This window comes from Pteropus alecto, unplaced genomic scaffold, assembly GCF_000325575.1.
Source record: "Pteropus alecto unplaced genomic scaffold, ASM32557v1 scaffold24, whole genome shotgun sequence".
NCBI lineage: Eukaryota > Metazoa > Chordata > Mammalia > Chiroptera > Pteropodidae > Pteropus > Pteropus alecto.
The window spans coordinates 6,323,398-6,350,590 of NW_006439192.1; the positions used below are offsets into that span (position 1 = coordinate 6,323,398).

Genomic DNA, 27,193 nt, shown 5'->3' on the forward strand with positions numbered 1-27,193 from the left:
AGATGCAATCCTCGCTGGTTTTCACAGCCAGATGTTATGGGAACTCCTCTTCCCAGCACTGATGCTCCAGGACCCATTGCTCCTCAGGGGAACCTCCACAGCTGAGATATCCCTCCTGATTCTTAATCAGCACACCACAGATGTGGGACCTGCCCATTCTGTGTCTCTAGCCCTCCTACCAGTCTCACTGTGGCTGCTGCTTTATGTCCTTATAGGAATTCTGTTCAGCTAGTATTCAATTCAGGTGGTTCTCAATGATGGTTGTCCTATAATTTAGCTGTAATTTTGATGGGATAGTGGGAGAAGGCCAACACAGTGTTAACTTACTCTGCCATCTTGACTGGAAGTCTTTTTATTAACAAGGCATAAAAGTAGAAAAGTCTATAATAGATAACAAAGGGAAGATATTTTATGATCATTTGCTCTACATGGTTTATTTTTCAACCTCTTCATGCTCAGTTCCACTCAGGATATGTCACTTGAGTTTAAGTCTTAACGAAAGGCACAAAAATGAGTTTTAGCCTTATAGAATTAAAAAAAATGTTTTTACTAAGACACATGAGTACTGAGCTATTGCTGCTTTATTTCCTTTTAAATTAAGCACAGTGGAAACTTTAGTCGTGAGCCACTCTACTCTGTCTCATTAAAGCCTGTTACTCACTGGTCTTTTTATTGGGTCCCATAATAGGAAAGTATTTACTGGGGCATGGGGGAGAGATTGTCGCTAAGCTGCTAATGATACCATATGTGTGCAAATCTACATTATTACTCTTGTGGGTTTGCAATATTGTATCCACATTTGTTATGCAGAAAGTAGTGATTGGGCACTTTTAGGAATAATTTTTATGTGAAAAGGAGCACCTACTATGTACTACAAATGGGATGGAAATGGGTTAATCTTAAAACTACTTGGGAGAATTAGCACACAGTAGGAAACTTTATGACAACTTAAGACTACATTGTGCTAGAATGGTATCTTTCCCGATTCCATTTTCATTTATTTGCTATATAGAGTTTATGCTCTAATTAAGCAATTGTGCAGTACAGCTGGTTCTGAAATATAAACTTAAGCCAACAAAGTTTAAGAATGAGTCAAGTATGATTCCTAACTCTGCCTAAAGAAAGAAAATAATAGGTTTTAGTTCAGTAAAGGGACAAACATTTGTTATAATTCTGTATATAAGGTAGGTATCCCATAAACCACAGCAAAAAAAAAAAAAAAAAAAAAGTTGTTTTAGATGCACTGAGCAAACTCCAGAATGAGAACTGTCTTATTTGGTACTTTAGGAAAGATGGAAGGGACCCAGGTAATTACTGTGATGAATAACAGTGAAGTTCAAGAGAAAATGCTTACCAAGGCACCTTTAATTTGATGCAATGACAAGTTCACCTTTTCAGGTGCTTCCTTTAGGTCATTTAAGGAGATCACTCAATAGACAATATGGTTAGATTGATAAATGTAGCTTGGTGATATTTATTTGAATCTGCTATTGTATAGATGTCTTTATCCTTGATGTGGTTTCCAAACTGTTAATTCAAACTTAACAATGTATCCATCAGAAATGAAAACAAACCACCATTTAACTCTAGTTCAGAAACTGAAATATCAGAGTTGAACTGACCTAGCTTATATCTTGACAGGATGGATGGATTAAATATCAGGTAACTCAGCCTTGAAGATTTCCTCTTTCAGGCCCCTGTGGCATTTCTCTGGCTTGCGTCTTGCTGCACATCTTGGCACTAATACCCTCTGAAGCAGATCCCTTTAATCTTCTCAAGCCAAAGCCCTTAGTTTTATGTCTGCTAGAATAAAGGGAGAGGGAGCAGGCTTTTCTTATTCCTAGGATCAAATTAAACATCCTGCTATTTTCACCCTTCTATTCCTGTCAATGAGGTATGCACATGTTATTTACCTCTGGCTGTGACCCTCAGTATAAAAGCAGTTAAATTCAGCGAGTAGAAAGGGCAGTGGCCAGAAACTACCTGATTCTGGTGTTTAAGCTTAGAAAACATGGACCCATGAGTTTTTGTTTCTTGACAATCACACCGCATAATTATCTTTCTGGCAAAGAAATGTTCTAGAGTGAAGGCATTAGAGGTTTAGCTTATGCTTGCACTAACTGCTATTGGCAAAAGTTGCCTAATCTTTTACCAGTCTTGGGACATTTATTTTCTTGTTAAGAGCATTTAGATGTGGCCATCTGTGATAGCTTAACACTAAGGTTGTGTGCTCCAGTTACAACTGACCAAGCAACAATCACACCCAAATATTACACTGATCATTCAGAGCTGGCAGCTCAAGCTCCAGGAGAAATGCATTCCTTAGGGACAACAAAGGAAATCCAAATGCTTTGTTGAAAGCTAAATAAAATCAAAGAATTGTAGGTCATCCAAGAGCCAAGCAATGTCATTGTTAAACCTCCAAGAGAAGTTGGGAATTGAGGAATTGCTTTAGGGTCTTGTTTGGCATAGAAGAAATTCCCAAATTGTAACATGACCTAGATCCTTCACAAAGCTACTGTTCCATAAAGCTGTTGCCAGATGCTATTTTAATCAAACCCAGCCTTCATTGGATCTCTAGCCTGAGCACACTGCTAGTTTCACCAAAAGCACTTGAACAAAGTACCAGGGAGAAGGGCAGAGTGATATTGACATCATTGAACTAGAATGCTGTTCCTTGCTTCCTGCAGAGATAGTAAAATGTTATTCAATGTTGTTAATATTCATAGCTACTCTCTGTCTAAAAGAGCAGAATATATCCTGGTGTTCGGCTCTTGTAAACATACCCCTTTCTCACTGACATATAAATATGTTTCATTCATCGCAATGATTTCATAGGCTTCTTCACTTTTTTCCTCAAAAAACTTAATCATTGTAGCCATGAAGATTCCCTGATCAAATGTGACAGACATTAATATGTATACTACAAATACAAAGGATGCTGGAAAAACCATGCTTGAATAGAAAGAAAAGGCTCACACAGCATTTTAAACTCATCGAGGGGATTTAACAGTGAGCTCACCTCCAATGCTGAATATATTCCAACCCTCATTGTCTTTCTAGCTATTTCATCTCCACTTTGAGAAAATGGAATATCCATTAAACATGCGTGACTAAAAGCATACATGACCAATGTCCCTAGGAAAGGTTCATTCAGTAAACCAATGAACTACAGCTGTGGCTAGCTCCAAGGAAGGAGCTAAGTTTTGGATCTTCACCAATACATATGCATCTGTGGTGGTTAATTTTATGTCAACTTGACTGGGCTATCAGATGAGATGTCTAGATATCTGGCCAAACATTATTCTGTGAAGGTGTTTTGACAGGAGACTAACATTTAAGTCAGCAGACTGGGATATTACCTCTTCCTGGTTCTACAGCAGCCTGCCAACCTTGGACTTGCCAAATTCCATAATCACATGAGCCTAGTCCTTATAATAAATCTCCTTTATCTTATATATGTATCTAATTGGTTCTGTTTTTCTGGAGCACCCTGACAAACACAACATTTCAAACTTTAGAGTTTTGCCAGTACACTCTAAGTGCTGGTAATTCCTTTCAGCCCTAAACAGAATTCTTACTCAACTGACAAATGCCTATCTAGCATAATAGAATGCAAATAATATTCCTGTACTTGATAACGATTCTTACCTTAGGGGCTAATCATTTTTTGTCTTCAGCAATAACTCTAAGTATTAATCGACTAAGGTCAAAGCCTGACATGCATAGGTTTTTTTTTCCCAAGTAGAAGCCCAATCGGTGACTGACAGATGTTATTATTACGATTACTTAAAATATAGTAAACAAATAGTTATGTTGTCAGTGCCTCTTTAGAAGACTTAGGAGTGTCGCAGTCCTAACTTACCAATTAAAAAATATGGCTGTGTTAAAAAACAGTCACACTTCAAAGTTATAGTTCAGAAAAATCTAGTTGCAGTCCAGGGTGGTTTAGGTTTCCTTAAATTTTGGAAGGGTGAAGGCATATGGTTGGAATGTTTTTATTAGAGGCTATGAGACCTGTGTATTGTATCTGACGCATGCAGGTACTCTGTGCTATTAGGGGTTATTTAAACATATTAATCACTTTAACCAATGTATTAACCGTGTAGACTTATTTTGAAAAATAGGACAGCATGTTTGAATATGCTTGCTTTCAAGGGTACCCAGTCATACTGATGTAGGAAAATAAATTCAACGTAGCTATTTCCTTCATCCTGCCATCTTTCCAAATAAAAAGTGACACATATCCTGGCAAAATGACAAACTACTATTGAGCTATATTGTTTTTTGTTGTATCTTGAATCTTGTTTTTTAAGGACCTAAGCAAACTCAGTACACCTTAGCTCAACTGAGTGCACAAGTAGAAAAAGGATTCATATTTACTGAGTACCTACTCTGTGCTAGGAAATATTCAAGTATATTCTTTTATCATTTAGTCTTGACAATAACCAAAAATGGGTACTGCTTGGGGTACTTACACTCAGAGAAGGTAAGCAGTTAAGTGACTTGTCTTGGGTGACACAAAGCTAGTAAGGGACAGCACCAATTTAAAACCTGTCTTTATGTGACTCTTGCAGGCAGTCAGCGATGGAATAGTGTAATCTCAGGAATAAAGTAAAGGCTTGCAAGTTCTGAAACGAACATTCTATTTCTTGCTCTGTTGAACCAATTTGATACAAAGCCACCCACCTCTTCAGGTGTCATATCCTCTCCCCACCCCCCACAATTTGCGTTGCCGTACAAATTACCATACAGTCATAACACATGTCCCTTGCCAAAAAATCATGGTCTTGAAGATTATTAAACATGGTGATCAGTATCGATTTCATCAAACTTAAAAATGGTGGCTACTAAAAAAAAAAAAAAAACTTGCTAAGCTAAAAAATTGAAAACATTTTCTTAAATCATTTCTCTTAAAACCTTATCTGGTGAAATTAGTAAGTGCACACATTTATGAAACTTACCATGATAACATATTTAAAATTATCCCATCTCAACTAAAAAAACACATTTATTTTTCTACACTTTTCACTCATTTTCTTTTTGTTCTCGGAGATTTTGCTTTCTGCTAACTTATTTAACCAAATTAGGATTATGATGTTTTCATATTATGGACAAACACTGAAGATGTTAAACAGAAGGTGTTACCTAGAATGCAGAGACCATCTGTGCAGTTTTCGGATTCCTGGCTTAGACCTTCACAGAATTTGCCCCCATTTCTTGGGGGCGGTGCTGTGCACTCCCGGATCCGCAAATGCTCGCACTCTGGACTGCAGACTGACCATTCACTCCACACTTCCCAGCTCCCATCCACTTCAAAGGAAAGCAAAAGGAACCATCATTAGAATGAATCAGGCAGCTGTCAGGAGACTCACCCCAGGACTGCTGCTGTTCTTAAAGATGAGTTTCAAAGAAATAACCACCACAACAAAAACAAAATATATTCGTTTATCTTCTCTCCATGGTTTCTTTCCTAAAGAGATACGCTAGCAAAAGCAGTGGAGTAATTCTCAGGATGAGACCAATTACTGAATTTAGGCAAGCATTCAAATTACCAGTGCCCTTGGGTTGGCTAATAATGCTATTATCCATTCTTTCCCAGTCTTTCATGCCCAAGTACATCTCAGATGGACAGGTAACTATGTGCAGTAACCAATGGTTACTGTGTCACTTCCTTGTGTGTTGACAGAGAGCAGAATGAACTATCTGTAAGCTCTAAAAGGCCCTGAACAATAAAAAGTTAAACCCATATATATTGATAGTATTAAACTAAAACAGGTCAAACCCCAAGATACCAGGACTTACATAAAAAGAATTTCTTGGGTCATGGATTGCTGCTGTATGTAGAAATGAACAGACTGAATTTAATTCCACTGAAAATCAACCCTAGAGATTATGGCAGCTGTTTGAGGCAATTGTCCCATAACCTCCTAGGAATAGTCCAACCATGCTAATGTGGGTTAAGATATTGAAAATTTTAATCTAGAGCAATTAGTGAGGACTAGGGTAATACAAATTACTGAACTTGAAGCAAAATGTCTGAGTCCTTGTCTTGCTTCTGTCAATTTATTGGCCAAGTAACCTTGAGAAAGTCACTTAGCCTTTTATTATTTCTGCCAATGGAGGAGAATAAAACTCACAACACAGAGTTCAATGACGTTGCATGTGTAAAAGTATCTTGCATAGTACCTGGCACATAGTAAGCACTCAATAAAATATGAGTTCAAAATGAAACTCCAAGAATATCCTGTGATGAGAGACTCACTTTAGCTTTGAGTGGAACTAGATTTGAAATTTTAGACACAAGGCTCTAGTCCAGGGTCTTTGGAGTTAATGTTTTATAAGCATGTGTGACCCAAGATCAACTTATTTCTCAGTGGGAGGATATGCATTCCATAAAGCCATCTTCCAGCTCATCTATTTCTCATTGTATAAATTCAGTTAAAGCCAGTAAGTGATGAACAAAAGAACTTATAAAAGCAACATTTGGCAAATGAAATCTCTGTTCGGAAAGGAAGACAAGCATACATCAAATCTAAAACTGCTGTGATACTATACAATCTCTGCCAATTGTATCGTAAATACAAAGCTAAAACTCAAAGTTAGTTGATTGGTAACTGATGATAAAGGGTCAGATTTTTGGTACCTGTTTTCCTTACAGACAACTCACTTAATCCCTGCAATTATACACATAAACGCCACAAAATGGGAGAACCCAAGGAGAGAAGGGGATGGCTTAGCCCAACTAAACACAGGTGGTATAAAAATACTTCAAAGCATTTGGCTTATTGATGGTGAGTGTCCAGGGTCATCTGAATATATGTATATATACACGTATATATTTAAAGATATACACACATATGTATGCCCCTAAACAGAGGCATTTCACCCAGAGGTACTGACTTCTACATTAGCATTTTGGACAAAGGCTCTATTCTAAGAACTTGGGTGAGGGGTAACTTTGAGAAGTTTATATTGAATGCTTCACACCAGCTTAATAGTGTTGGTGGATCAGAAGGAAAAGGGAATCTACATATATCTCACCAGGACAAAGAGAAGTGCAGGTAATTTTCTGCACTGACATTCCCTCACAAAAGGCCCCACCATTGAGAGGAGCTGGGTTGGTGCAGGTCCGGGAACGTTTCTGCCATCCTCTACCACAGCGAACATTGCAGGCTGACCACTCTGTCCAGGAAGACCAGCCTCCATTCACTGAGAGAGAAAAATGGGGAGGGGAGAAAAAAAGGAGAAAGGTTTTTACTGATTGCCTACTATGTGCGAGCCACTGTGCCAGGTGTTGCGAGTTGGGCATCCAGGGACCAACAAACTCTGCAGACCCACACTGGCTGCTCCATCTTGAGGCAACAGTGGGGCTTCATCCCTGTCCCTCCGTCTACTCATCTGATATAAGGAGACACACAGATGATTTTCTTTGCAGGAAAATTATGAAAAATAGAACTCATCAACATATCTCTAAAGCACTTGAAAATGTAGAGTATAAGAAGAAAATATCAGCATTTGAATTTCTATTACTTTAAGTGCTTCAAAAATAAATCCCCAGGGCTCTTGTACTGTGGAAGGGAATGCCTTTACTTAAATAGCTGGGGGTTTCTTTTATACTATACCTGAGATATTCGGCAAATAAGTAATGTTTGTTTTTTGGTGGATTTCATATGCCAGGAGAGGAACTGCCCACAGAAAGTCTGGGGAGAATGCGGGTGAGGAAGCAGAAGTTGCCCACCTCGATTCTTTTCAAATATAAACACAAGAGAAGAAAATAAACAGCTCTTAAAATTAGTTTTTAAAAGAGAGAGATTGGAACGTCACTATCTCATGGAAGTCCAACATCAGATGCGAGAGTAAACATTAATAGCAACAGGAATGTGTTCTCACCTGCCAAATGGGAGTGACAGGACAGAGCACTGTAGTGGATGACCCCCAAAGACCTTTCAGCTCTAAAAGTTAAAATTTTAATAAAATGCACATCTACTTCTCTGCTTTCCATCCTCCCTATCCATTCCTGGCTTTTGGGCTGGTCTTACCGTAAACCACCACTGTGGCTGACAGGCTCCTTCTCTTGGCCACGATGTTGGCTGCCATGCAGGTGTAATTCCCTGAGTCCGAGAGCCGCGCCTGCCTGATGATCAGGTTATGATCAGCCCTGGTGTCAATGTTCTCATCTTGTTCAGAGTCGATGGGCTCCTCGTTTTTTAGCCATTCCACCTATAAGAAGAAAGGAATATTAACTTTATAAGTCATTAAAAACAAAACAACTGTTTTGGAATTGAAGGAGTAATTTTGGTGTATAGCAGAGAGATGCACCTAACAGAGCAAGAATAATGCTTTTTTCCTCATTTCATATCTCATCCCTTTTATTTAGTAAATTTGGTATATTCAGGAAATGAAAACTCAAGTTAATAAAGTGGAAGCAGGAAAAGGACATAAATATCCTATTGACTTTGACCCATTTTCTAAAAATGCAGTGGAGGGGAGTAATTTTGGTTTGTAGCAGAGAGATGCACCTAACAGAGCAAGAATAATGCTTTTTTCCTCATTTCATATCTCATCCCTTTTATTTAGTAAATTTGGTATATTCAGGAAATGAAAACTCAAGTTAATAAAGTGGAAGCAGGAAAAGGACATAAATATCCTATTGACTTTGACCCATTTTCTAAAAATGCAGTGGAAGAGAGAAAAGAGGTGACTGCAATTAGGTCATTTCATTATATTTCATTTTATTACAACTCTGACGATGTTTCAAAACTAGTGCAAAATGGAGTCAGAAGATCAACACATGTGCAGAACTTGTACTTTGAGAGGATATTACGCTGTCAGACAAGATTTCAAGTCAATACTTTTGCATTTAAAGAAAATTTTAATAAAGGTGTGATAATGTACAAAGGCTAATGTAATACAGATTTGGGCAATCATAGATAAATTCAGTTCAAATTTCAATCTTCTCTAGTTTTGGGTATAAGTTTTTCCTTCAATGATTTAATGGACATTTAGGCCAGGGTAGATGCCTGACACATTTAAGGCTCGTTCTTTCTTCTGGAGGAACTCATGTCTCATATCCTCTGAGTGTGGGCCAGTCTCATCTGATTTGATTTTTCTAGCTTGCTCCTGGAGAACCTATTTTCTTCTTTCCACTTTCACCCTAATCTTTGATCCAAACTTCTCCTTCCTTGGACACCTGAAGAAGATACAGATAGAACCTTCTGCTCCCTAGATCCTCCCCGCAGGTAGGGTGCACCACCCTTAGCTCTCCTATTTCATCAAGCAGACCAGTCTTCCCTTGAACTAACTGCGTTCCTTCCTCATTTTGTCCTCTGCTCCCACATCTATACAACATTGCCATCCTCTCCCACCATTTTGGTAGCACGAGAAACATCACTTATTTGACAGTAACCATTTAGCTCTAGTTATCAGCATATGTTAAACACAGTAGTTTAATAGTTACTTAAAAACTACAAAGGCAGTGACTACACCAAAAGACATCACACAGAAGCATATACACCAGGGGACTTTTGATTATACCCTGCCCACTATAAGCATAACTGAAACTTGGTTTTAGAATGAGATGCCTCGTTTCATGTTTAAATCTAAAGAATTCTAATTTATCACCAACAAACAAGTGGCATCTGTTATATACCTTTAGTTAACAAGGAATTCTTGGTCTCTATAAAAAGGGATTTACTTATCAGAAGAAAACCTGTAATGATCCCCTATAATGATATTTATCTCAAGTACCACCCCATCAATGAGTTTTGAGTACCAAAAATCATCACCATCCTGTATCTACCCTAGAAAATGTCAATTTTAGAAAAGAAAATGATACCAAATAGCCGAAAAAAGAGATCTGAGATCTGCCTTAAAACATCAAGAACTGAAAAAGCAACATGACACAGGGCCATAAAGTAATGAAGCAAGATGGCTACCAACCCCAGCAGCTCCTGCTGGCATCAAAATGTTCCCGCCTGGAGGTGCGGGACTGCTAATGAGTCAGAGCCCAAAAGCACTGATCTGTTTTAATAAAGCAGGACAGTGCAACCAATTTTAAATTACATCTGACCACCGGTCTGTGACAAAATGTCCTCCATTCTCCACTAACGGTGCATATTTCACAGTTGTTCATTTAGTCATCTGACAAATGAATATTCCAATATTTATTGAATGTCAGCTTGTCCTGAGAGTTGGGTAAAGTGAGATAAACAAAACCAGCATAGTTTCTTCCTTCATGGATTTTATATTTTATAGGTACAATAAAAATAAATGAGTAAACGCACATCGTCCCCCAAAAATAAAAGCTGGGAGTAATACTGTCAACCAATATCTGGGATGAAACACTTACTGTAAAGCCAATATGATTGGATTTTTAAAATCACCATCACTGCTATGTCACTGGAAAGAACAAATTGGTCTGCTAAAAGTAGGTCTGGAGAGGTTTGTTCCTTCCCACTCTCCTCCTGGCTCAGAAATTCAGAGTAAATTGCCTGTTTTTCCGATTGTTAATTCTCTATTCTTGCCATTTGTAGCACCAAAAAGTTGTTCCTGCACGTCCTCACCTCAGTCATTTTCCCTTATACACTTCCTCCAAAAACAGCTGGTCAGGAAGTTAAGAAAATCTGGCCTGGTCCATAAGTAAATTATGCCTGGTGAGTTAACTGACCAGAAAGAGTCCTAGGGCAGTGTCCCTGGCGAAATCAATAAGTCCTAGCACCTGGAAATCAAAGAAAGCTTTCCTAACAAAGCTTGGCCCAGAGGAAATTAAAGCCACAATCATCAAGTAGAGGTTTGGCTTCAAATTAAAAACTGATATAAAAATAAATCATACACATGACTAAGTGACCAACGAACTAGGAAAATATTTGCCACAAATTTGATAGATAAAAGGTTAATATTATGATAATCTGAGGAACAATAATCTGAAGAGTTTAAAAACCATAATATATATATCACCTCATATAAGTTGATAAAATCCTATCCTAGGTAACATGGCATAAAGATAAGTCCACGATTTATTAAAGGAAAAAAAAACCATGGCAATTAAACAATTGAATATTCTACACTACCAATAATTAAACAATGTGAAATTTTTTTCCTATCAAAATACAAAGATAAGAATTACACACACAGACGCACATATACATGTAGTTTTCATTTTTTGCGATTGGCTTGATTCTTGCCAAAAGGGCAGAGAATGAGACATTTCCTCTATCACTGCTCTAACTTTTTTTCTCTTTTGGGATGTCAGCAATAGCCTCTTAAGGAACAGGGCTGTCTGCTGCTTCTATTGTTGCCTCCACAGTTGATTCTCCACAAAGAGATGAGATCATGTCATTTTCTAGCTTGAAATCCATCAATGGCTCAATTCCCACTTAGAATAAAATCACAAATACTTACCAAGTCTAATAAAGTCTTTCTGAAGTCTAGCTCCCTAATCAATTCTCCACCTCTGATCCTCAAGACAACTTCTGCTCACTTCATTCCAGCCCTATCGACTCCTTCCTGTCCTAGAAAGCTCAAACTGAGTTCCAACCTCAGTGCCTTAACAACTGCTGAGTCTTCTGCCCAGAGGCCTCTCCCACAGCTGTTCCCAATGACTCAGTCCCACTTTTCATTTAGATCTCAGATCAAATGTTCTCTCTTCAGAGAGCTCTTGCCTAACAACCTTTTTAATACACCAAGTTCCCTCTGCTCTCCCGATCCTGCTATCATTTACTTCGTAGTACTTATTTCCACCTGATAGTCATAAAGATAAGTAATGACTTTTGTTCTTCTGATTATGATCCCAGGAATTATTATGATCCCAGGAATTTACCAAAGAAAGTGTTAGGACTAAAACGAAAATTAACCACAATACATTATGTTTGGTAGATAAAAGAAAAACATGTCAAAGCTACATGCCAAATAATAGAGTTTTGTTTAAATAAATCCTGGTTCAACAATATGATTTAGTAATATATAAGCATTAAAAGTCATGATTCCAACCACTGAACACAGAAAATGCTCATAAGACATGAACGAGTCAAAATGCAAAATTGTTAAGTGTTATCATAAATTTATAAAACAAATCACAAATATGTGTATATATACGTGTTTTAAAGATGAAAAATGATTGGAAGGAAATATGTTTACAGAGATTTTAAGAAAAGACTTTGGGTAAGTTTTCCTGTTGGTTAATTGTGGCACCTTCAAGGAAAAGCTATTTAGTAATATGAAAAAAATCACTTTATCTTAAAAATATCTCTCATGTAGCAGTTTTCAGATTTATATTTTGCTATCAAACATTTCCTCAAAGTTTATCTGAAGCTTAAAATGAAAAACAGATTAAAAAGGAAAGATCTTATGACTGATGCAAAAGTGAGGGTATCACAACCTCGGAAGAGAGGGGTCCTAAGCTGAATAAGCTTGGCCACACTCAGGACCCCTGTCTGCATAACTCCAGGGGAGATCATTCACTTCCTTCCCTTTCTTTGTCAATCGTGCCTCGTAGGGATAGATATGCCCATATAAGTTGACCCTGCCATCCACATGTACCATGGGCATATACAATGGTCTACTACTGAGTCTCCCCAAATCATAGTTTGAAAAAAACATCAATAGAGGCTGAATGAGGTGTCATAGTTATACATACATTCTGGATACTTGGTGTTTATGGTGTCACAACTCAGGTCCATCAATCCAATTATGTCTGTAAATAATCAGCACATTAGTAGACTCCTAACTATGGGACTGTTCTTTATATATAACTTAATAGTTTATGCATTTAACTGATGGCAGGATCATTATGAGGAAATTAGTTTGGTATTTTCTGGGCTTATAAAAGTGACAAAATTGCTCTTGGATTTATGCTTTCGTCACTTAGAGAAATTTTAAAACATTTTCGATGAGCTAAGTGTTCCAAATGTAAAATAAATAAGATAGAAAAAAGCATTCCAGTTGTTGCAAACTCAAATGGTCTTGGGGGCCAGAGAAGTAACATAAATTACTGAAGTGATGTTGGGTGCAGGACATCCATGTGCATTGCTTGCATATTAAAGACAAGAGATTGTTCTTCATTTCCATAAAGGAATGAGCTCACTCTCATTTTTTTCAAAAAAATGTTATCGTGTTTTATCTCCTTTTGCTTTCCCACTTTAGATAGATATGAGTATTTAAAAAAAGTAACAGTGCTAGTGGAGTGAAAAATACCAATGAACTCGTTTTATCTTAAAAAATCTTTTTTTTTTTTTTTTTTAATGTATCAGCGGTCTTCAAAATTATGGAGTATTTAACCTCTGTGTCAGAATGTGTGTGGAAGTGGTGGCAACTGTAACAAAATGAAGATCACACAACGTGTGCAAAAGTGCAGCCACCAGTCAGGTTCAGACTGTTGTTACCAGGTAACCAGATCTTCCATCTTTCACGAGAAGCCAAGGAAGTGTATTTTAATATTTCTTGATTCTAACATGATGGCTCATATTACAAAATATATTGTTAAGGGTCAAACATAACATATCCGTGAACCAGAAGTAGATTTACTTCCTCTTCTCCACAGATACTACAAAACCTTTCCGGTGCCGAGTACATGTTATCACAGAGGAGCTCATATCCTTTTATGAAGTTAATTCCTTTTCATTAAATCTGATACTCCCATCATCCTAAAATATTATGGTTCATATGTGTCATTGTACACTCTCAAGGCTTTCTCATGAAAATGACTGGCAAGCATCAAAGAACTTTTGAACTTATGTATAGCATCCTTTCTATAAGTATCATAATGGTATGTGTACTGAGTTTGGAAAGTTCTTTACAAGAGGTTGCCGACTCTGGAAAGCCCTAATTAAGCTCTTAACAAAAGCAATACAAATTTTTAAATTAGCATTATGGGATCAATATATTGACCTCCTTTGAGGCTAATGGTCATTTGGTATCATTGATCCAAATGACTTCATGCTAACAGGTCATCTCTTTGACAGAATGGCTTAACATTCCGGAAGGTTGTTGTTCACCCTCAAAGAAACAATTCTTCATCTGGTTTCTATTTGTTTGGTTTACAGGGACAATCCCAGTTAGGAGCATATGAAGAAACTAGTTACTTAGAGGTAATGAGCTTATGGATTTGCAGGATGCTCGCATCCATTAGCATAGTGTTATGTACAGATGGTCTGCAATTTGTAGATTTTTCCAGTTTATAAACAAATCTGTGAAAGCAGACCATCAAAGACAATTAGATTTCGTGCCAGACAGCATGATCAGTTCCTGATCAGTCATTCTGGTTAGCTGGGGACAGAAGGTATGTAATTGACGAGCCTATAGATTCTTCTCAACAATAGGCAGCATGGTGTAATTGGACGAGAAGGGAACCTCCTTTGGAAGAGTGATGGATTGATGCTTTGTGGAAGATTAGTTTATCTGAGACCTGAGTTACATTTGAAAATGTTTGCATGAGTCCTAATAATTCACCTCTTATGACCTTTTGTCAAAGACATCTTAGTATGTATATACATAAACCTTACACCTAAATGTTTATGTCCATCAGACAGTATGTCAGAATTCTCACACTTCTGTTCTTGTTCTTAAGATTCCATAAGAGAATGGGAAGATGATTGATGTTATTGATCATTTGGGGCGGGGGAGAGGGGAGCAACAAGACTGGGAAGAAAAAGCAACTTTAATAGGCCAAGTTTCTTCCCATGCAGGATCCAAAGCCTTTTGTCTTTTGATTCTAGACAGTATCAGCTTGGAACTCTCCCTTCATATGCCACAGAAAATGCCAATGAGCACTATTTATTGATATTATTTAACAAGTGATTCTATCCCTCAATTCCAGTCCTGTATCTTAGGATTTGCTAGACTCAATATAAAATTGAGTTGCTCAGATTTATGACTTTTGAAGCTTCTCAATCCATCTACTTATTGCCTGTAATCATTTTCTTTCTGTGCTGCTCCCTGGCAAGCTTCTTCAGAACATGAGAAATATTTTAAATTTTCTTATATATTAAATAGAACCTATTTCGGAGGATGTTCAATGGCACCTGTTAAATAAATGTTATAGCCTACATTGAGGTACATGCAAATTTAGAAGCTGCTGTGATATACACATACAATAAAACTTGAAATTGTATTTTGGGGTGGTGCCAAGGGGGAGGGATATTATTAGGTCCCAGGTTGCGCATACACATGGTCTAGAAAAGAGACATTCTTAGTTTAGTTGTTCTCACATATATTCTGGAAGTCACTAATATTTTATAATGGCTATCTACAGTCTCATGTCAAATTTCATGTAGCTGCTCAAGGTGAGTCGTACGGAGTAATAAATGTTCACCCCCCTCCCTCCATTACAACTAAAGATGGCTTGGGAAGGCAAACCTACCTGATGCAAGAGGGTGGACAGGCCAGGCTACATAAGGGGGTATGAGAGGTAGAGCCGTGGAAACACTGGAAGGCCACAGTAGTTCACAATGTGGTCATTCCTACAAAACCTGTCAAACTTTTTGCCATTATCATCTTTTTGCCATTACCAAACAACAGGTGTAACTGGATTTCTATGAGGAGAGAGGGAAGGCTGAGGCATGCACCAGCTTGTGAAAGGCTAAGTTGGAATGGCAGACAGGAGTCGGGGCAGACTGGGGCAGGCAGAGTGAAGATGGGGTTCCACGGCAACCGTGGGAAAACCTCTAGACTTCCACACCCTAAGAAATGGATCTAATCAATAAATTTCTCATTCATTTAAATCACAAGTTTTGATCAAATTGATATTTCCTAGCCTAAAAATGAGATCTAGCATTTCTTGTACACTAAGTCCTCTTTTAAGCAGTCCTGTATTAATTTAATCCTTAAAACATTTCTATGAAGTGAACAGCATTTTTATCACCCCCATTTTACATATAAAGAAACAGATGTTAAATAGTTTGACCAAAGTCATATATTTAGTTAATGGTAGAGCCAGAATTTGAATCAAAATTTGACTCCAAGTCTTACTTTTAACCATTGTGCTCAGTCATCAGTACAATTTGCCAGACTTGGGTGCAATGACGATGTTATTTGCAAAATAATATTAACTTATATGTAGAATCAACAAAAGACACACCAAAACCAAGCTCATAGATACAGAGAGCAGACACGACATTGCCAGAGGCAGGAGGCTAAAAGATACAAACTTCCAGTTATAAAATAGAGTATATCTCAAAAGTTCTCATCATGAGAAAGTGTTTTTGTAACTCTGTAAAGCGATGTTAACTAGACTTATTGTGATCATTTAAAAATGTATACAAATAGTGAATCATTATCTTGTACACCTGAAACTAATATGTTCCATGTCACTTATAACTACAATTATTTAAATTTAATATTTGTCCATATATAGCATGAGAAGGATGATAGCCCTCTCAACGTTATCCAGTGTTTCATTTTGCTTTTTAGTGACGAGCAAAAGTGAGTAGAGCAAGTAGTTCACAAAAATCTTGCTGCAGTCTTAAAATACTTAAGAAGGCCAATTATATCTAAGGCTGTTGGGTTACTTATAGGAAAGCAGTTTATTTCCTGAGAAAAGGGGCACGCATTTCTGGCCTTTCCCCTGTTTGAGCAAGAATGTGATTCTGAACAAATGGCAGGTGTCTTGTAATCACGAAGAAAAGGAAAAGAACCCACAGAGATACTGGTCATTGTCTCTATACTCGCAACTGCACAAATTCCTTTTTGATACATTATCTCATTTGATTCTCATTATGATCACTAACCACCCTCCAAAAAAAAGAGAAAATCTTATTCTCGTTTTACAGATTACATGATTTGTTTAAGGTAACATACTTGAGAAATAGTAGGACCAGAATTAGTAGTCTTCAAGTAATTTTTCTTCCACAAGACATTAGCAATTTTCTTACGTCTCTAATTGGCCAAACGAGGCACCACTCCTTAACACTTCCCACTCTTCGACTTGGCGCATTCGGATAAGTCCTAATTGGGTCTTAACCATTGCACAGTGACATATTATCTTCCAATGTTAGTGTAGACCATCATTTGCTTTGCCACTTCCAGATTTGATGTCATCTGTCTTCCTCTCTCCTTGTTAATATTTCCTTCAAGTTATTTATAACAGTACTATCATGTTTCTCCTTTGTCTTCCTTTCCTTTCCAGAATGTACAGATTGATTTTAAAGCCACCTACACTGCAGTTTCTTCAATTTAGCTCCACTTATCTGATTATGCATCACAAAAGGAAGCAGAAATTCAGCTTAATTGTGAAGCCACGGCAGCAGAACCGGGCAAATGATAGGAACCTAATGATCACAGACAGCATCACACTCACTGATGCTGAATGAAATGACAGACACGAGTACCTCTGCAGAAGCCTGAATTCTGGTTACGGAACTTTATGTTCTGACATTGTGTGTCTCTTGTCAGATCAGTGTTGTCCTTTAGCTTCCCTATTTCAGTTATGAAAGTCAGGTGGAGCCTCACGTTATTTTTAAAATTCATTTTGACAGGTAAATGGTCTCTGGGAACGTGAATACTCTGGATCTGTAGTTCACTGAAACTGCAACACTGTCGTGAGCGAAGACCGAGACATGTTTACATTACTGTAAAGCATTTACAAGAATGATGATCAGAGGGAAAAGACAACATTAAACAGATGAAACATAAGAATGGAGAGAGGCAGTCAAAAGACGGTTTGTAAGGGAGGGTGCATGCTGCCATTCGCTTTTCAGCTGTGTTTTCCGTAGTGCGACGAATCTTGTTCTTTGCTAATTCTACCTTTGCTTGCTGCCATCTGCTAGGGGAAAAAGGAATTCTGGTTTTGAATCTTTGATGAAGCAACACATAGGAGATGGCTTCCAAAGCTTGGTATCCCAAGGAGTGTTCTAAAATATAACATTCCACTTCATTTTAAAGGATTATTTTAGGATGGGAAGAACTCTTTAATCAGATTACAAAGAGCCTCAAAACTGTTTCTGTATTCGCATTTCCTCCCACAATTTCTGGTATGTAAATAAGGTTTTAAGGTGGTGGTGAGGGGATATTAATTAACAATTCTCTTTTTCTGTTCCTTGCTATGGTGTAATATATACTCCAGTGCTGAGACAATAGCCATCTTATTAAATATTAAAACATTAAAGATTCTAAATGTTCATATCACAAATTGGTTTTAAATGCTGAGATCTGAGTTAGATATAACTGGATAAAAAAATGCAAACACATATCACTTACACATATGTACATACACACCATCTGAGAAATCAAATCTGTTCAGAGTAACAATCCCATCAGTCACAATGAAAGGCTAATCATGTAATGATCTACAAAGGAAATGCAGAGACAGGTATGGATTAGCTCAGCTTCCATATACTGGGTGGCCGAGAATGAATTAGCATAATCATAAATTTGTTCCAATTACAAAAGGCAATTATCAGAGACCAGCTTATAGCATTATCAAAATGAAATCAGCAAAGTGCAGTGACATTCCAGGTAGATGCCACTGAGTTAACGGTGCTTAAAAAAAGGCTCTGTACTTATTCATCCTTCATCCCTTTGTCTACTGTCCATTCCATACAAGTTACCTTTCAGCTGACAGACACAAAGCCATCATGAAAGAAGAGAAAAATACATACTTTAAGAAAAAAATATGCTTAATAACACAACTGCAAAATAAACAAATTCAAACTCTAGTCTTGTATAGATAATTTCTCTAGATCAGTGGTTCAGATAGTACTTTTGAATTTTAGACAATTCACATCGCCTCTTATGTTCTTTCCAAAATATTGATTAGGAATAAAACTGTGACTAAGCCTATCATTACCTGCTCCAAATAAAAAGTTCTTTGTGCAGAAATGTGCTGTTTGCAAAGGTAGGCCCACTGCTGTTCATATATATTTTTTCAATTTTCCTTTCTGTTATAAATAGAACCTGTTGCTTTATTAACCACTGCCAACCTGGAAAGCATACAGAACAGTCAGACATAACTGAAAGGGGAACTGAATGTAAATAGCTAGGATTTTATACAGATGTTGTGCCCAGCGCTTAAGGACACAAACATTAAGGATATACTCAAGAGATCGCAGATTAATAAGAGACAAAAAGATATTTCTATTGTAACTAAACACAGTAGGTTTTACTATTACAAAGGATGGTAGGCCAAAGTGGAGTTAGGGAACAAGGGAGGAGAAAGAAAGGTGGACATTGTACTTTTATTGATCATCTCGTTATGTGTCTGATAATAAGTAAACAAAAAATCCTTCCTTTCCTTTTTCTCATAGTCATTTCTCTTAAATTCTTTACTCACCCCTCGTCATCAAGTTTCAATCTGGCTTCCACCCCATCAGCTTACTGAAATTGCTCTTGCTAAGGTCATCGAAGATCTCCACGTTGCTACATTCAGTGCACATGGTTCTGTATTATTACTTCACTTTCAGGGGTAATGAGGGCCATTCTTGAATTTTCTCTTCCACTGGGTTTTAAAATACCACATATTCTCTCTTTGTAGCCCTCTGGCCACTCCTGCTCTGTTTCTTTTGTTGGTTTTTTTCTCTATTCAAACACGAAGTATTGTATTTCTTCAAGTCTCAGGATTAGGCCCTTCTCCATATCGTGCCATTCGATGTCTCACCATATAAAACCAGACTCATGTGTCATTCATGGCGACACACTGCACATTTCCCAGATTGATATCTTCAGCTCACTGACCTTCTGGAGCTATAGCCTCTTATATTCGAATGGCTACTCAGCATCTACTTTTGTACTCTTAAGATACTTTAAGTTCAACATGTGAAATTAGATTTAGATTTTTTTTCTTGCAGAATAAAGTGATAGGTGACTTTTTTACCTGACATTAAAATATTTAAACATCATCATCTGAAAATAGAAATTCACTAAAAAAATTTGAAGGGTTGGTGAAATAATTTCACATTAAGAAGAATACTCTTGAAAATAATGTATAGAATATATGGGATGGGGAGGGGAAGGCAAAGCTAGGAACAGAGAGATCAGTAGGAGACTGTGATAATAATCCTGGGAAGAGACTGTGATGGAGTGAACTGAAAGGTTAGGATGGGTATACAATAAAGAGCCTTGATAAGGCAATAAGGGGTAAAATGAAGAGGAATTTGTAACTTTTGAGGGCAGGTAAATCAGAATTTGACACCTATTTTCTGACTTGGACAAGTGATAGAAGGAACACTGAGTGAAAAGGTCAATTTTAGATGCTGTACAGATATGCATTTACTCTATATCACCTTGGTCCCTGACATACAAAGAGTACTCTCAAATCAATAGGCAGAAAGAACTGAAGAAAGCCCAAACATGGCAACAAAAACAGGTTGAGTACTTGAATAGTTAATTCAGTGATGCATACAGTTAAGTTTAAGATGCATACAAGGCATTGAAACAAACATCTTCGACCCAGATCTTTCTTCAACTCCAGATCTATGCAGTCAACTACTTTTTGGGCATATTTACTTCACAGTCTTCAGCATAAATTTATCTAAGTCTATAGGCATATATTATATCATGCAGAAAGTGTAAAATGGGGGTGGCGAGAGAAGAGTTTAAGATACAACCCAAAGAAAAGCAGCACTTTAGATCAAAAAAAGGGAATAAGGGGCTGCCGATCAGAGGTAAGAGAGAAATCAGAAATGAATGTAACATGGAAACCAGGAAAGGAACATATTTTAATTATAGTCATGACAGGGATAAGTTCTGAGAAATTTGCCATTAGGCGAATCGCCGTTGTGCCAATATCATAGAGTGCATGTACACAAACCTAGAAGCATAGCTTACTACGCACCTCAGCTATATGGTATAGCCTACTGTTCCTGGGCTACAAGCCTGTACAGCATGTTACTGTACCAAACACCATGAGATCAAATCAATCACAAGAGAAAATGATACAATCAAGAGATGGGGTAAACAAGCGATGTTTGAGGCAGCTGCCCGTGTAACCCAGCATACTGTTTTACATTAAACTTTCTATAAGTACAAATGGTACACTCCACAATTGTGAAGAGAATACCTAACCAGTCACATATTTATTATCATTATCGAGTATTACACACTATATATAATTGTATGTGCTATACTTTTATATGACTGGCAGTGCGGTAGTTTTATTTATTCCAGTATTACCATGAACACATGAGAAATGTTACAATGACTATGTCACCACTAAGCGATAGGAATTTTTTTATCCCCATTATGACCCTCTGCCGTTTGTCACTGATGGAGACGTCCTTATGTTGTACATGAGTGTACTTGAAAAATCACCACTGAACTAAAAGGTGAGTGTAAGTCAAGTCCCAGGCTCTATTTCAACATGTAGCTCCTTCTACATAGCATGTTAACGAAAAGACTCCACTCTTGTCTTTGTTATGTTTCAGGTTAATAATAGTAAAAGCACTTTTCTCCTCTGTTCACTTTCCTCAATATTCACTAAACTTCCCCAAAGTCGTAGGCCACTTACAAAATAAAGTGGTATCTCTATTCCACTACTTACAACAAAACAAACCCCAGGCACATAAAATACTTAAAAATATAATAAATGAAGCCACAAAAGTACCATAAGAAAGCATGGGTGAATATTTTTTGTAATTTTAGAGTAGAGAAGGATTTCTTGCATGGTGTAAAAGCTAAATTCATAAAGACTACTAAAGTTTAAAAGTTCAGAACAATAAAAAGATGCCAAACAAAGGAAAAACATGAAAAAATGTTTACGACATATAACAAAGTGTTGTTATGTTAAAAATCAGGGGAGATATTAAATATTTTTTGAAACGTACAATATGATGCCTATAGAATAAAAATGGATGCTGGTTAGTATGTTCTACCAAATATGTACTGAGTATTAGCTTGGTTTCTAATATAAAAAGATCATGCTAAAATTAACACGAAACAAGCATTCTGACAGAAGATGAGCTAAATATTTGGAGGAGAAAATATAAACGAATAACATGTGAAAAGTTGTTCAACCTTTCCAATAATGAAAATGAAAGATATTGCTGTTTTACTTATTACCGTGACAAATACTGAAACTATATAGGTTGGCAAAATGTAAAGAAATGGATGTTTTCACAGTTACTTAGGTAATAATCTAAATTAGTGCATCCCTTTTGTGGGACAATCTTGTAATTTTTACCAAAACTGAAAATATGAATTTTACTGGTTCTAGTGTAATACTCATCAGTAAAAATCAAGAGATAGGTGCTAAGATGTTAATTACAACCTCGTTTATAAGAATGATGACTCTGGAAACAAATGTTCATTAACAAATCAATAATGCACATTTTTTACTCAATAATATACTATGCAATCATCAAAAAGAATAATACCTATTTATTTTAATAGAATGGGAAATGTCTCCATGAGGCATCACTGAATGTAAAAAGCAGATCATAAAACTACATTTTTACTATCTCTATATTCGAACACACTCAAAGATCTGGAAGGCAGGTCATCAAATGTTATTTGGGTGGTGAAATTTGCAGTGATCAAAATTTTCTTCCGCATAGATTCCTAGATTGCTGTAATTTTAGGTATGAGCTATTCACCAAACATTTCTGGTTCTCTCCTTTACAAGCATAGTTGCACTTCCTGGTCCCCCTGTAGTTTGGTGGGGTCATGCCACTTGTGCTGGCCAATGATAGAACTGACTTGTCAGTTCCAGGACCGAGTGTTTAATTTCCTATTGAGACTCTTTAGATCTTTCTCTCCTTCTGCCATAGCAGCTCACAGTTTTTTGGAGAGAGGCTACTCTATTAGTTTTGGAACTATAGTAAGAGTGTCAATGAAACACAGTACCAAGCTGACACGTGATGGCCATGTAACAGGAGAGAGAAATAGATGTTTGTTGTTTCAAGCCATCGAGAGTTCTAGGTTGTTTGTTACTTTATCATAATCTAGTCTACTCTATTTCCTACAATCTATATTATTTTTATAAGCAGGTAAAAAAAGCTATTTTCATTAAACAAATACATATTCCCCAAAATGTTTGTAATATTCCTGGTCTCTAAGAACTAAACAAATTATTTTAAGTTGCATATCCTTTATCATAAACTAATGCATTAACTAGAAAAAAATACACTCTGTTTCTAGATGGTTAGCAGGCTGTCTCACATTGCATTTTATTTTCATAGCTGTCCTTACTTGACTCTTTTAGACAACTCCTTAATTTTTGTATAATCTTACATAGTGTAGCTCATGGATAATGAGTCATTGTGTTAAAACTCCAACCTCTAAACTTAAGGGGAAATTTAAATAAAATTCTAGAATTTTACATGTCATGCTTTAGTTGACTACACAATTTCATTGACAAAACTGAGGTTTTCATTTCTATACTTTTTAAATAACACAGGTAGTTTCATGGGTTACAAACATTCCAAGAGAAACCTAAAAAGGAGTGACTTTGCACATCCAACATACTCTCATATGGGGAGGGTATTTATGTTTCTCATTTTAATCAGCCTGGTCAATTAAATTGGATGGTTTCCTATTTGTTTCTATCCAGTTTATCCTCCTCTCCTTGCATTCGGTTTTTATGAACTAGCTCAATGCCGCTGTTAGGTCTTCACAACACTACAGGGAATGTTTAAAAAATAAACTAAATTGCCCTCGTGACTTTTTTTTCAAATTTGCTGAAAATGAGATTTTTCAAAAGCCTCTATTCTATAACCCCCTCCTTCCTTTTTAATTTAAATTTCGGTACTAAAATGAGCTTACGATGTTCCATTAATATCACTAGGGGAGACACTTGTTTCCTATGCAATCTACAGATTAGTTTACGGTTCTCTCCACTCCTATCCTTCACTGTTCTGACTTTATCATGCTTATATGTAACATATTTAGCAGTTTAGTTGCCTTAAAAAAATCTACTTTTCCATATTATTGCTTCAAGGTTGTAGATTTCTAAAAAAGCAAATAAAATTACCCTGCAACCCCAGTCCACCATAAACTGTTGTATGGAAGAGGTGGCGATTATGGATTTATTTTAGGACTTGAAGAGACAAACCTGAATAACACATTCAACAAAGGAAAATCATGATCGAAACTGTTGAAAAAGTACAACCTACTTTGAAATTAAATATTTGGAGAAAACTAAATGTGCACGTCTTAAATGGGTGTGTAGTTCATAAAGAATTTAGAGTTCAGAAAACCAGTAGGATACGAGACTTTAAAAGTATGCACTGCACCTCTACACAAAAAATGCACAATTCTATACTCTACATAAAGATTAGGAAGAGTTGATTTTGTGTTGTACTTTATTAAATCCGTGTGGAGTTAATCCCCTGTTCTTCCTCTATAGAATGAGAAAAATAGCATCTTGTTTCCCCTACCTTGCAGGGACCTTGGGAGGTTGAAAATGAAACTATGGATAAATGGACTTTTGTAAAAGTGTAAAGCAATATATTAATGTAATGCGGTAGCAGATTCCAGGATAATATAGTCTCATGTGACTTCACTCAGGGTGCAAAGTCAGTAGTTCAAAAAGATGAGACCAGAACAATAGCAGGTTTAATATGGGCCCTGCCTGCTGCTCGAAGGTTTCAAACTCAACCCTGAAGGCACAACAAAGCCACTGATGGATTTTAACTACAGGAATTTTGCTTAAGAAAAATCACTCTGGCATCGGTGTGGAAGGTGCCAAGTGACACTGAGGATTAGAGAGGCCAGACAGGAAGTCATTACTCCATTGAGAGAGAGAAATAATGAGGGCCTGGATCAGGCAGTGAGGAAAGATGGGGAAGACAAAATGCAGAATAAATAGAATTGATAAGTAGTGATAACTGAAAATGAGAGAAAGGTTAAATAAAGAAATTGGGGAAATATCCACGACTCAGAAGTTCCTACCTTGGACAACTGACAGCCTTAACTAAGATCAGGGGTCCTACATTCTTAAAGTCAAGTACATGTTTTATACATGTTATCGCTGAGGTACCATGGGACACTTTAAGAACTGATCATTGATTTAAGCAACTGCACCTACCCGGCTAAACAGACGACCCAGCAACATGCAGCAATCGGTGTTTCTGGTTTGAGAAATAAAGTAATCTGTAATCTTCAATGAAAACAATGTTTGTTTTGGGCTTCAGGTTGGTGGCAATCATTTTACAGGTCAAACCATAAAATAACTATAATTCCTAAGTTAAGATGAGGCTACTTTGACCTTTAAATATATCTCACTTTCAACGGTAGTCAATATCTGGAGTATACAAACATCAGAAGTATCACATCCGGAATGTCAGCACTCTTTGAAGAGAGCAATCAATCATTTTCTAGATGCAAGATAAAACTGTTAGCAGTTTAATATAAAAAAGGTCAACATCTGGCTAGTGGTCACAACTCATTTCCTTATAGCCTGTTCTTTTTGGCTTATAAACCATGTTCTTGTGAAAAGATAAAAATCAGTAGAAGGTTCTTTACTCTTTATTTTTAAACTAACCACTTCTCATCTGCATTTCCTAATTTAAGTAGGACACATCAGAATAAACAACCACTCTGTACTTCTTTTAATCATTTTACAAAGTGCATAGTACCTGGGATAGAAATTAGGGCATTATATTTGGGAATAATTATAATCAAATTCTTTCCCTCCTTTTGAAAAAAAACTAAAACAAAAACATTCTCTTCTTGCTCTTTGTCTTTCTCTCGGTGGCTCTATCACATCTACACACAATCACCCGAACCACTACACACAATCACCCGAACCACTACACATCACCCTCCTCACCACCACTATCACCATCGCCCCAGGGCTCTAGACACACTTACAGACACAGATGCTGACAAAAGAGTACCTTTGTTATTTTCCTGGAGATTGGTAGCTTGTTATGAATACTCATGTTACCTTTAGGCCAAAAGGCTCAACCCATCAAACGTACTATAGCTACCATTGCAATCAATAGTGTCAATCCATCTGGTGCTTAAGAGCAGAAAAAAACGTGAGCTGACTGGATCTGTCTTTGGACTGCAATGAACTGGAGTAAGGACAGGGAGGTTGGTTGGCCGGGATGTGCTAAAATGATCAAATGACCATTTTCTACCAGGCTCGGGGCCACCTAAAGGCAAAGGATGTGTCAGCTGTTTTTTCCTCTGTCCTGAGCACTGTCTTTGGCACACAGAAGTACCTCAAGTCCATCCATTCATTGGTGTGTCTGTTCACACTGGCTGGTGATAAGTAAATCCCTTTAATGACACCCTAAAGGAGATATCTAACAACCTCCCCCTCTTAATAGCAAACTTGCTACTGCATATGGACCGTTTATGACTTCCTTTCCTTTTTAGGGTTGTACATTAAGCCCAGATTTGTTTGTTTGAAAATGTTAGTGCAGGTGAGATAAATTAATGGAGGGAGGGGTTGGTGTTACCTGAGTTCTGTATCTCCTCCTCCCCCTCAGGACCCTGGAATTATACGACCTTTTGCTTTCCCCATAAGTATTTATTTTGCCTTAAACCAAGACTCATCTCTTACAATCTCATATTTTACACAAATCACAGACGGAGTGTAGCTGCTCACTTTCTCATACACACATCTGCGATCCCTATGAACCTTGGTGGTAATACAATATCACCAGAGGGCATTGTTGCCTTTATGAACTACCGCAACTTCAATCACGCACAGGGCCGGCCTTGACTCCACCAGTGTCATCTGTAGCTCTAACTACAGATGGGGCTGCCAGACTGCATCTTATTACAGAACCAGATTTCACTTAGATCAGTCTAAACTACTGTGCAGAGTTTATTATTTTTTTTTCAAGCTTTTGTTTTGTTTCCTAGTTACTCTGCTAAAAGCAAGAGATACAAAGAAACACACTTCCTCTGCAGTTCATATAGAGAAAGTGCTGAAATCAATACACATTTATGAGAGTAATCACTCCTGGCGTAGGAAGTATGTTTTGCCACCCATTGCCCTTTTTACCTATGAGAAGATAATGGCAAAATGATGGTAGATCCTCAGCCATAGAACCTGGAGTGGCAGGAATGAAGCCCTACGAAGGGGGAAATAAGTGGAATGTCCCCTCTTGGTCAGAATAGTTTCAAGTGCCATTGCTGGGGTCCAGTCAAGAGTCCCAGACAAGAAGCCTGTAGAGTGAGAAAATCATAATCTAACTAAATAGATACAGTGATTGTTTTGTTTATTAAATGATATAGACTCACTTGTGACTAAGGGTGGTCACCCCAAAGTGATAAAATGTGGCAAGACAGGGCCAGAAAATGAATAAGCTCT

At 37.2% G+C, this 27,193-nt stretch overlaps 1 protein-coding gene across 4 annotated transcripts in view; it reads right to left on the reverse strand.

Moving 5' to 3' along the window:
- The window catches only part of UNC5D (unc-5 netrin receptor D), a 476,468-nt gene that overhangs the window by 111,831 nt on the left and 337,444 nt on the right, over positions 1–27,193 (reverse strand). For 2 of the 4 annotated variants that reach the window (XM_025050003.1, XM_006916317.2), the window contains exons 5-7: positions 8,043–8,223; positions 7,045–7,212; positions 5,149–5,313 (exon numbers count right to left, since the gene is read on the reverse strand). In XM_025050003.1, the coding sequence (XP_024905771.1) occupies positions 5,149–5,313; positions 7,045–7,212; positions 8,043–8,223 (514 nt within the window). The remainder of the gene's footprint in view (positions 1–5,148; positions 5,314–7,044; positions 7,213–8,042; positions 8,224–27,193) is intronic. The other 2 variants (XM_025050005.1, XM_025050004.1) reach the window with 1 other exon arrangement.